This window comes from Papio anubis, chromosome 5, assembly GCF_008728515.1.
Source record: "Papio anubis isolate 15944 chromosome 5, Panubis1.0, whole genome shotgun sequence".
NCBI classification, from domain to species: Eukaryota; Metazoa; Chordata; class Mammalia; order Primates; family Cercopithecidae; genus Papio; species Papio anubis.
The window spans coordinates 124,390,505-124,403,176 of record NC_044980.1 but is presented as its reverse complement, the minus strand read 5'-3'; the positions used below and the strand labels follow the sequence as shown (position 1 = coordinate 124,403,176).

General features: G+C 38.6%; 1 protein-coding gene across 14 annotated transcripts in view; it reads left to right on the top strand.

Annotated features, from left to right (window-relative positions):
* The window catches only part of RAPGEF6 (Rap guanine nucleotide exchange factor 6), a 211,261-nt gene that overhangs the window by 33,143 nt on the left and 165,446 nt on the right, over positions 1-12,672 (top strand). For all 14 annotated transcript variants that reach the window (XM_031666770.1, XM_031666773.1, XM_031666774.1 and 11 more), the window contains exons 3-4: positions 305-361; positions 11,525-11,608. In XM_031666770.1, coding sequence (XP_031522630.1) covers positions 305-361; positions 11,525-11,608 — 141 coding nt within the window. The remainder of the gene's footprint in view (positions 1-304; positions 362-11,524; positions 11,609-12,672) is intronic.

The window sequence follows — 12,672 nt, the reverse complement described above, 5'->3', positions numbered from 1 at the left end:
ACATGCCTCTGCCAGTAACTGCTCTTCACACTGAGGATTCAGTAGTGAATCAGACAAATGTATATTTTTTGTAATGAAAACTTTTGATGTGAGTTGACAGATTTTATAATGTACATAAAGAGTATTATGGTTGATGCCACTGAATATTATCTATATTATTGCATTATATATATAAAATATAGATATATTTCTAAACTCTTTGTACTTTGGTGAAAACATGCTGGTAGATCTGGTCATTTTCTGTTGTAATTACAACAATTTTAAAAACAAAATGTAAGATAAAATCTTCAATTTTTTTTAATAGGTTAATGTCTGCAAGAGCACGCTATGAGAGATACAGTGGCAATCAGGTTCTCTTTTGGTAAGTATTTCTATAATTCACTTAAACTAATGACTTTTATGTTTAAATTTTAACTCTTAGCATTGAAATTGATTTGATTCTGGGACAATTTATGAAAAAATTCATAAACCATGAAGTATATAACATACATAGAATACACCAAAAGTGTACAATGCAATGAATTTTAATAAATATACACTAAATGTGTAATGATAACTAACATGAAAATAAAGATATCAGTTTTCCAGAAGGCTCTCATCAACTTTCTTTTGGAAAGGTAATCACAATTCTGACTTGTATCACTATAGGTTAGTTTTGCCACTTATTGAACTTACTATAGAGAGAATCCTTTGGTGAGGCTTTTTTACTTAATAAATTTCCAAATTTTTCTATGTTTTTGCATGTGTTCTTTTTCACTGCTGTACAGTATACAATTGTGTGCAAATAATGATTTGTTTCTCCCTTCCACTGTTCATAGTTGGGTTATTTCTAGTTTTCCTTTTTTTAAAAGTTTGTTTGGTTTTTTTTTGAGATGGAGTTTCGCTCTTGTCACCCAGGCTGGAGTGCAGTCGTGTAATCTCGGCTCACTGCAACCTCCACCTCCCAGGTTCAAGTGATTCTGCTGCCTCAGCCTCCCAAGTAGCTGGGTTTGCAGGCATTAGCCGCCACGCCCGGCTACTTTTTGTATCTTTAGTAGAGATGAGGTTTCACCATGTTGGTGAAGTTCAAGCTGGTCTCGAACTTCTGACCTCTGGTGATCCACCTGCCTCAGCCTCCCATAGTGCTGGAATTACAGGTGTGAGCCACTGCGCCCGGCCAATTTCTAGTTTTCAGTATGATAAATAATACAGTTTCTATTAACATTGTGTTATTTTTGTGCCCTTATTGCTTACTCCTGTTGAGGATATTCTTAGGAATAAAATTATGGTCATGTGCCACATAACGTTGTTTCAGTCAGTGATGGACTGTTGTGTCACAGTTGCATGCAATATTCAGTAGAGTAACATGCCGTACAGGTATGTGCACTAGGAGCAATAGACTATATACCATATAGCCTAGGTGTATAGTAGGCTATACCATCTTCTAGGTTTGTGTTAAGTATACTCTATGATGTTCACATGATGAAATCATCTAATGATGCATTTTTCGGAAAGTATCACCATCATTAAGTAAGGCATGACTGTAGTGGAAATGTGCATGTTCAAAAATTCAGGAGAATGTGACTGTTTTTTAAAATTAGTTTTATGAATTTTTTTTTTTTTTTTTTTGAGATGGAGTCTCACTGTGTCACCCAGGCTGGAGTGCAGTGGCGCAATCTCAGCTCACTGCAAGCTCCGCCTCCTGGGTTCATGCCATTCTCTGCCTCAGCCTCCTGAGTAGCTGGGACTACAGGCGCCCACCACCACGCCCAGCTAATTTTTTTGTTTTGTTTTGTATTTTTAGTAGAGACAGGGTTTCACTGTGTTAGCCAGGATTGTCTCGATCTCCTGACCTCATGATCTGCCTGCCTCAGCCTCCCAAGGTGCTGGGATTACAGGCATGAGCCACCGCGCTCGGCCAGTTGTACCAATTTTAATAACCATTAGCTCAGTATAGTTAAGTTCCAGTTGCTCTACATGTTTGACAGCCCTTAATATTTGTGTTTTATTGTTTGCTTATTTTGAATTTTTGCTACTCGGCTGCTGATTACGTTATGTTAGCTCATTGTGATTTTATTTTACATTTCCCTATTACTAATGATGATGAATGACCTTTATGTTTCTATCAGGTATTTAGATAGCTTCTTTTATTAATTGGGTTGTCAGTATCATTTCTATTGATTTATAAAAGTTCTTTTTGAATTCTGAATGGAAGTCCTTTGTTGGGTATGTATATTCTGTTATCCACTGTGCCACTTTTCCTTTTTTCTGGGTGTTTTTTTTTTTTTTGAGATGGAGTCTCGCTCTTGTCGCTGAGGCTGGAGTGCAGTGGTGTGATCTCAACTCACTTCAACCTCTGCCTCTTGAGTTCAAGCGATTCTCCTGCCCCAGCCTCCTGAGTAGCTGGGATTATAGGCGTCTGCCACCACGCCCAGCTAATTTTTTGTATTTTTAGTAGAGATGGGGTTTCACCCTGTTGGTCAGGTTGGTCTTGAATTCGTGACCTCAGGTGATCCACCCACCTCGGCCTCCCAAAGTGCTGAGATTACAGGCGAGAGTCACAGCACCTGGCCTTTTTTTTTTTTTTTTTTTTGAAATGGGGTTTCCTGTGTTGCCCAGGCCAAATCTTGAACTCCTAGGCTCAAGAGATCCTCCTGCTTCAGACTCCCGAGGATTACAGGCATACACCACTAAACACAACTCTTTTTGCTCCATTATTGGCATCTTTTGAGGAAGAGTAATTCCTTTCTCAACTTGTCCCCTTGTGATTAGGGCCTTTTGTGTCCTTTTTTTAAAAAGTCAAATCTTTCCTTTCTTCATGATTGTGAAGATTTTGTTTCTCCTCTAAAAGTTTGGTGTTTTGTTTCTCAAATATAGATCTACAATTCATCTTGGAATTGAATTTTACTTGTGATGTGAGGTAGAATTCAAGATTCATTTTTCTTAATTTTAAAAATATTTATTAGTCATTTTGAATTTAATGAGAAACCCATCACGTTTTTTCCTTTCCTTCCTTCCTTCCCTCCCTCCTTCTCTTCTTTTCTTTTCTTTTCCTCTCTCTTTCTCTCCCGCCCACCCCTTTCTCTCTTTCTTTTCCTTCCTTTCTTTCCCTTCCCTTCCCTTCCCTTCCCGTCCCGTCCCGTCCCGTCCTGTCCCGTCTCTCTCTCTGTCTCTCTCTCTCTTTCTTTCCTTTCTTCTCATTCTTTTGTCTCATTCTTTTCATCTCGCTCTGTCACCCAGGCTGGAGTGCAGTGGCGCAATCTCGGCTTACTACAACCTCCGCCTCCTGAGTTCAAACGATTCTCCTGCCTCAGACTCCGAAGTAGCTGAGACTACAGGCACGTGCCACCACGTCTGGCTAATTTTTGTATTTTTAGTAGAGACGGGGTTTCACCACATTGGCCAGGCTGGTCTCAACCTCCTGACCTCAGGTGATCTGTCTGCCTCGGCTTCCCAAAGTGCTGGAATTACAGGCATGAGCCACTGCGCCCAGCCTCATTACATGTTAACACAATTAACGTTTATTAGAACTATTTTCGTAAAAGATTTAATTATAGTTCAGCAAATCTAATGTCTCTGATATTAGTCGGATTCTTATATCTGCTGCATTCAGTCTGTTGTGATATATGTTTTGAATGAAAGAATTCTTCCTACAGAGAAGTTGTTAAAAAAAAAAACGAAAACAAATGCGGGGTAGGTTCTTTTCAGATAAGTTGGGTATTCTTCTTTAAAACAGTACCAAAACTTGACAAGTTGCTTACAGGTTAGTTTCAACATGGGGTCTGAGACTTTATCCATGAACTTTTTACTCTGTTGCATTAGAAACAATTGGTCTGTCTTGCACATTGAATCAGTCATTTCTCTATGTTTGATTTTTGTAATGCCATGCGTTGGTCATTTGGAAAATATTGATGGTCCTCAATATTTCTCAATTTTTCTCATTTTGGCACTTAAAAAAATACTTTATCAAAAATGGCATTGCTAATATCACCACCAGCCTCTTCTGAAAAGTTTAGGGAAGTGCTAAACTCACAGTAATGGATACAAATTTTCTAAAATGTAAATTGTTGACTGAAAGCATGGATTTATTATTGGCAAGATTCATTAGGTATCCCTATGGATGTTCAGTTGATTCAGCACCATTTATTGAAAAACTGTCTTTTTCCCTCCAGCTGTGCAGTGTCCACTTTGTGTGGTCTCTATTTTGTTCAGTTGTTTATTGCTCACTTGCTTATTGTTTATTTTGCTCATTTGTTTATTTTGGTCATGCCTGTGTTCATGTAAGTACTGCCCTGTCAAGCTGTGTAGTTTGGGTTTTTTTGTTTGTTTTTGTCGTCGTTGTTTGTTTTTGAGACAATCTCACTCTGTCACCCAGGCTGGAGTGCAGTGGCAAAATCTCGGCTCACTGCAACCTCTGCATCCTGGGTTCAAGTGATTCTCATGCCTCAGCCTCCCGAGTAGCTGGGATCACAGGTGTGGACCACCATGCCTGGCTACTTTTTGTATTTTTAGTAGAGACAGGATTTAGTAAAAACAGGGTTTCACCACGTAGGCCAGGTTGGTCTCAAACCCCTGGCATCAAGGGATCCGCCCGTCTTTGCCTCCAAAAGGGCTGAGATTACAGGCTTCAGCCCCCAAGCTCGGCCTAAGCTGTGTGTTTTGATATCTGATAGCATGAGTTTGTATTCAGTAGAGCAACTCAGGCTTGTACTCAGGCTTGTTCTTCAAGATTGTCTTGGCTATCATTGTTGCTTTGCCTTTCTGTGTAAATTCTAGAATCAGCTTGTCAATTTCCACACACAGATATACGCAAGAAAGCCTGTGGGAGGCTGTGGGCTTTGGATTAGGATAGCATTAAATTCATAAATCAATTCAGAGAGAAATGACATTGTTGTTATAATGAATCTGTCAATCTGCGAACATCTATATTCTTCCATTTATTTAGTCTTCTTTAATTCTTTGCAGCAGTGTTTTAGGAGGGTGTTTTTCCTACATAAACAGTTCTAGCAGTTTTTTCTGTAACACTTTAAAGGTGTTTTATCATGTTCTTGCTTCTGTTTATGTTGAAGAGTCAGTAATCAGTGTTCTTGTTACTCCTTTGCAGTTAGTATGTTTTTTCCTCTGCTTCTGAGATTTTTCTTGCTTTTTTGCTTTTCAGAAGTTGTGTCTAACGTTGCTAGGTAGGATTTTCTTTGTATTTATTCTGTTTAGGGTTTATAGATCTTCATGATACCCTGATTTGATATCTTTCATCGATTTTGGAAAATTCTTATAGAATATTTTTTATATTATTGCTTCTTTCCTATTTTCTTTTTCCTCCTTCCTGCTTTATTTTGTCCCGTGTTTCCTTTGTACTGTTTTCCATCTTCCTGTTCTTTTTTCTGTCTGTGCTCCAGTCTCCCATTTTCTACTGCCTTATTTTCTAATTTGTGAATTTCTGTCTTCTGCTGTTTCTAAAGTACCCACTCGTGAATTTTTAAGTTTTAATTGTAGTTTTTCAATTCTAGATTTTCATTTCTGTTACATAGATACCAGTTCTTTGGTTTAATCCATCATCTGTTTTTCTTTTTTCTTGAATGAAATAAATATAGCAGGTTTTTTTCCTGTGGGTTTTAGGTTATTTGGTCTCATTTCCAGCAGTGTTGATAATTTTTTAACTTTTTAATTGACACATTATAATTGTACATATTTATGGAGTTCAAGTTGGTATTCCAATACAGTTATGTGTTGTTTATACAATGTACAAGTTAGGCTAGTTAGCATATCCATCACCTCATACATGTAATCATTTTTTGGTGGTGAAAACATTCAAAAGCCTCTCTTCTGGCTATTTTGTAATATACACTACTTTACTGTTAACCGTAATAATCCTACTGTGCAATAGAACACCAGAACTTATTTTTCTTATTTTATTGTAACTTTGTACCCACTAACCAACCTCTCCTCATCTTTCTCTCCCACCTCCCCACTCCAGTCTCTGATAACCACTCTTCTACTCTACTTCTATGGTACCAACTTTTTATTTTTTAGATTCCACATATAAGTGATATCCTGCAGTATTTGCCTCTCTCTCTATGTCTTATTTCACTTAACATACTATCCTCCATTTTCATCCATGTTGCTACAGATGACAGGATTTCATTCTTTTTATGGCCGAATGATATTCTATTGAGTATATATACCCCCATTTTCTTTATCTATTCTTTCATTGTTGGACACTTAGGTTGAGTCTGTATTTTGGCTATTGTAAAATATGGGAGTGCAGATATTTCTTTGACATACTGATTTCATTTCCTTTGGATATATATCCAGTAGTAGGATTGCTGGATCATCTAGAAGTTCCATTTTTAAATTTTTTTAGTAACCTCCATATTGTTTTCCATAATAACTACTAATTTACGTTCCCACCAACAGTGTATAAGTGTTCCCTTCTCCTGAAATCCTCGCCAACACTTGTTTTCTTTTTTCTTTTCGATAGTAGCCATTCTCATTGGAATGAAGTGGTGTCTTGTTGTGGTTTGGGTTTGCATTTGCCTGATGATTAGTTTATTTGAATATTTTTTCGTATACCTGTTGGCTCTTTTTATATCTTCCTTTCGAAATGTCTGTTAAGCTATTTTGCCCATTTTTAATCAGTTTTTTTTTTTTTGCTATTAAGTTTTTTATATATATTCTGGATATTAACCCATTGTCAGATGTATAGTTTGCAATTCTCTCCTATTTCTGTAGATTGTCTATTCATTTTATCAGTTGTTTCCTTTGCTGCACAAAAACTTTTTGGTTTGATGTAATCAGATTTGTCTGTTTTTGTTTCTGTTGCCTGTGTTTTGAGGTCTTCGCTTTAAAAATCCTTGCCTAGCACAGTGTTGTAAAGCATTTTCTCCTGTTTTCTTCCAGTAGATTTCATGGTTTTAGGTTTCACATTTAAGTCTTTAATCCATTTTGAGTTGATTTTTGTATATAGTGAGAAGTAGTTTAGTCTTATTCTTCTGCAAGTAGATAACACATTTTCTAAGTGTTTTTGGCACCTGTTTTGAAAATCAGTTGTCTATAGATGCATGACTTTAATTCTGGGATATCCATTCTGCTCTATTGGTCTGTTTTTATGTCAGTGCCATGCTTTTTTGGTTGCAGTAGCTTTGTAGTATATTTTGAGGTCTGTATATCTGTCCATTGCTGAAAGTGGGGTGTTCAAGTTCCCTGCTATTACTGTATTATAGTCTGTCTCTCCCTTTAGATCTAATGATATTTGCTTTACAGACTTGGGCACTCCAGTGTTCGGGGTGTGTGTTAATATATACTGTAAATACATATATGAGACACAATTGTATATTATATAATGATTATATAATATATATTATAAATAATGTAATTGTTATATCTTCCTGCTGAATTGATCCCTTTATCATTATATAATCACCTTTTCTGTCTCTTTTTACAGTTTTTGACTTAAAGTAAGCATGGCTACTCCTGTTTGCTTTGGGTTTCCATTTACATGGATGTCTTTTTCTATCCTTTAATTTTTTTGTGTGTGTGAGACAGAGTCTCACACCGTTCCCCAGGCTGGAGCACAGTGGTGTGACTCACTGTACCCTCCACCTCCTGTATTCAAGTGATCTTGTGCTTCAGCCTCCCAAACAGCTGGTATTACAGGCGTGCACCACCACACCCAGCTAATTTTTGTATTTTTTAGTAGAGACAGGGTTTCGCCATGTTGGCCACACTGGTCTTGAACTCCTGACCTCAGGTGATCTTCCTGTCTCGGCCTCCCAAAGTGCTAGGATTACAGGCGTAAACCACTGCACCCAACCTCTATCCCTTAACTTTCAATCTATGTTTGTCTTTAACAGTGAGGTGAGTCTGTTATAGGCAGCATACATTTGGGTTTTATTATCCACTCAGCCATTCTATATATTTTAATTGGAGGAACTTACCCAGTCACATTCAAGGCTGTTATTTATAGGTGAGGATTTATTGCTGCCTTTGTGTTAATGGTTTTCTGGTTGTTTTATAGATTTTTTTTTTGTAGCATTCTTTCTCTCTTGTTCACATCTGTAGTTTTGTTGCTCACTGTGGTGCTATACTTTGTTTCCTTTCTCTTTCTCCTTTGTATATCTGCTGTAATTTCTTTCTTTATGTTTACTATAGAGCTAGCATAAAGAGTCTTGTTATAATGCACTATTTTAAGCTGATAGCAAATTAACTTTGGTCTCTGTATTGCTCCATTCTCATATTGTCATAAAGAACTATCTGAGACTGGGTAATTTGTGAAGAAAAGAGGTTTGCTTGACTCACAGTTCCACAGGCTTCACAGGAAGCATGAGTGGGAGGTCTTAGGAAACTTACAATCATAGCAGAAGGTGAAGGGGAAACAAGCACTCCTTACCATGGTGGAGCAGGAGAGAGAGAGAGAGAATGCAATGGGGGGAAATGCCACACTTAAACCGTCAGATCTTGTGGAACTCACTATCATGAGAACAGCATGGGGGAAAATCTGTCCCCCTGATCCAGTCACCTCCCACCAGGCCCCTCCCCTAACATGAGGATTACAATTCGACATGAGATTTGAGTGGGGACATAGAGCCAAACCATATTATTCTACCACTGGCCCCTCCCAAATCTCATGTCCTTCTCATTTGAAAACCAATCATGCCTTTCCAGCAGTAACCAAAAGTCTTAACTCAATCTGACATTAACTTAAAAGTCCAAGTCCAAAGTCTCATCTGAGACATGGCAAGTCCCTTCCACCTATGAGCCTGTAAAATAAAAAACAAGTTACTTCCAAGATACAATGGAGGTATAGACATGGGGTAAATGCTTCTGCTCCAAATGGTAGAAATTGGCCAAAATAAAGGGGCTACAGGTCCCACGCTAGTCCGAAACCCAGCAGGGCAGTCATTAAATCTTAAAGCTTCCAAATAATTTCCATTGACTCTATGTCTGACATCCAGGGCACGCTGAGGCAAGTGGTGGGCCCCCAAGGCCTTGGGCAGCTCTGCCCCTCTGGGCTGTGCAGGGTACAGCCCCTGTGGCTGCTTTCATGGGCTGGTGTTGAGTGCCTGTGGCTTTTCTAGGCTCTCAGTGCAGACTGTGGGTCTACCATTCTGGGGTCTGAAGGACAATGGCCCCCTTTTCGCAGCTCCACTAGACAGTGCCCCAGTGGGGACTCTATGTGGGGGCTCCAACCCCACATTTTCCCTCTGCACTGCCCTAGTGGAGGTTCTCCATGAGGGCTCTGCCTCTGCAGCAGACTTCTTCCTGGATATCCAGGCATTTCCATACATCCTCTGAAATCTAGGCAGAGATTCCCAAACCTCAATTTTTGCCTTCTGCATACCCACAGGCCCAACACCATGTGGAAGCCACCAAGACTTGGGGCTTGCAGCCTCTGATTCAATGACCTTAACTGTATCATTGGCCCCTTTTGGCCACACACTTTTAAACCAGCAAATCTTGTGAGAGCTCACTATCATGAGAACAGCATGGGATAAATCTGCCCCTGGATGGAGCTGGAGCAGCTGGGATGCAGGGCACCAAGTCCTGAGGCTGCACAGAGTAGCAGGGCCCTGGGCCCAGCCCACGAAGTCATTTTTGGTTGGCCTCTGGGGCTGTGATAGGAGGAGCTACCTTGAAAGACTCTGAAATGCCCTGGAAACATTTTCCCCATTCTCTTGGCTATTAACGTTTGGCTCCTGTTGTGCACATTTCTGCAGCAGGCTTGAATTTCTCCCCAGAGAATGGGTTTTTCTTTTCTTTTTTTCTTTTTTTTTTTTTTTTTTGAGACAGAGTCTTGCTCTGTCACCCAGGCTGGAGTGCAGTGGCCGGATCTCAGCTCACTGCAAGCTCCTCCTCTCGGGTTCACGCCATTCTCCTGCCTCAGCCTCCCGAGTAGCTGGGACTACAGGCACCCGCCACTTCGCCCGGCTAGTTTTTTGTATTTTTTAGTAGAGACGGGGTTTCACCGTATTAGCCAGGATGGTCTCGATCTCCTGACCTCATGATCCGCCCGTCTCGGCCTCCCAAAGTGCTGGGATTACAGGCTTGAGCCACCACGCCCTGCCGGGTTTTTCTTTTCTACCGCATGATCAGGCTGCAAATTTTCTAAACTTTTATGCCCTACTTCCCTTTTAAATATAAGTTCGTTTCAGATAATCTCTTTGTTCATGCATATGAACGTACACTTTTAGAAACAGCCAGGTCACCTCTTGAATGCTTTGCTGCTTAGAAATTTCTTCTGCCAGATACCCTAAATCATGTCTCTCAAGTTTCAAAGTTCCACAGATCTCTAGGGCAGGGGCAAAATGCCACCAATCTTATTGCTAAAGCATAGCAAGAGTGACCTTTACTCCAGTTTCCAATAAGTTTCTCATCTCCATCTGAGATCACCTCAGCCTGGACTTCATTGTTTATATCACTTATCAGCATTTTGGTCAAAAGCATTCAACAAGTCTCTAGGAAGTTCCAAACTTTTCCACATCTTTTCTGTCTTTTTCTGAGTCCTCCAAACCGTTCCAGCCTCTGCCCGTTACCCAGTTCCAAAGTCACTTCTACATTTTCAGATATCTTTGTAGCAGTGCCCCACTACTAATAATAATTTGTATTTCTATTATTGCACATATAATTACAGGAAAATTAGAAAACATAGACAGTAAGAAAAACTTCATCTGAAACTTTGTTGTGAAGAATAAGAATGATTTCTCTGTGGTAAATTCCTTGGTATAACATTGTTGGAGCTAAAGGTTATGACATCCTTGTGGCTTGTGCTGTGGATTCCTATATTGATTTGGAAAAAAGGTTGTGGTGATTCTGATTTGCAGTATTAGTAAGCAGTGAATAAATTTTTATCACAGCCTCTGTAAAATGGATACTATGTGTGGATTTGGTATTTTAGAATTGTTTTCATTTGCATTTTCTGTTTACTAGTGACTGTGTGTTTGGTGTACCTGTTAAGAATTGTCTGTTTTTATCTTTTGTTCATTTACTACTTGAAATAGTAATGCATTTCTGTGTGTACTGGTACCTATTACAGGTATTATCTTTAATCATATCACATTTGAGAATTATTTTCTGTTCATCTTTTTGTTGTATTCAAGTTTCAACTTGTATGGGCTAATATACTTCAGAATTAAATGTTATTTTCTTCTACAAGTGTGATATAATTCTTCTCTGTTTTCTTTTTTTCTAGGAAACGTGTTTGTTAATTGCTTTCTTAGCTTTAAAGCTTTAATTAAACTGAAATTTATTTCAAGGAACAGTATAAACAGTGATTGTTGTTTTTTGCTAAAATGTATTTCCAAAGTACTTTATTCACTTTAAGTATTGGTGTTTTATAGTATGTATCTTAAGATAGTGATTATACTTTTATTTCACGTAAATGTGGTCTATATAAAACCTTAGGCAACAGGCAAAATATCCCAAATTTCTAAGTAGTGTTACTTAATTTTTAATTATTTGTACTATTACCAGAATATATTTCATATTGAATTCATGCACATATGAACATGTATGTTATTTTACTCATTTATTTACTTATTTATTTAAACAGTTCAGAAACGATTGCCAGATGTTGGTATATCCTACTTTCTGGATCTGTGCTTGTGAAAGGCTCCATGGTCTTGCCTCCTTGCAGGTACGTTCACATTTGCTGCTTAGTACATATGGCAGGCAAAGTTAATATTAAACTATTTTGTATAGGATGTATGTTTTCTTTCAGTAGGTGATACATCTTTTAAATGTCTTTGCCTGTTGGCACCATTGGAAATACTTGGCAGGAATCAGTTAATCTTTTGTATTTCTGGGGGTATAATCTGTAAGCTTACACCATGACATGATATCTTCTTCCTGTTTGAAAATTAGTTTTATGGGAGCTGGGTGTGGTGGCTTACACCTGTAATCCCAGCACTTTAGGAGACTGATGCTGGCGGATCACCTGAGGTCGGGAGTTCGAGACCAGTCTAACCAACATGGAGAAACCCCGTCTCTACTAAAAATACAAAATTAGCCGGGTGTGGTGGCGCATACCTGTAATTCCAGCTACTCGGGACGCTGAGGCAGGAGAATTGCTTGAACCCAGGAGGTGGAGTTTGCTGTGAGCCGAGACCATGCCATTACACTCCAGCCTGGGCAACAAGAGCGGAAATCCGTCTCCCAAAAAAAAAAAAAAATTAGTTTTATGTATTATTTGAGCTGATTTATCTAATGGGTTTTTGATACATTGCTATTATTGGATGTAGAGAGGTGATGTAATAGTTAAGAAATTGGTTTTTGTAGTAAATCAACTAGATTACAATTCTGATTTCATCACTAGTTATGTGACTTGGGACAAATTTTAGTTTTCTTGACTGAAAAATGGGAATAATAGTGGTACCTACTTAAGTATTGTCATGAGGTGTTAGGAAACTACTACAGATGCTTTCAACAGAAGTCTATAAGGGCACATTCTGGAGCCAGACTCCATGAGTTCATATCTGCTGTACTATTTCTTGGGCAGATTACTTAATTTCTTTGTGCCTTACTTTGTTCATTTGTAAAATGATCATAATAATACAACTTCTTTCATAGCATAGGCTAATGCTGAGAAATAAATGACTTACTCTATATAAAGCTCTTAGAACAGTACCTGGCAGTTAAAAATAATTGTTAATTATTATCATAACTATTACGTAAAAGAGAAGGGTGGTGGAAAGAAGGTCA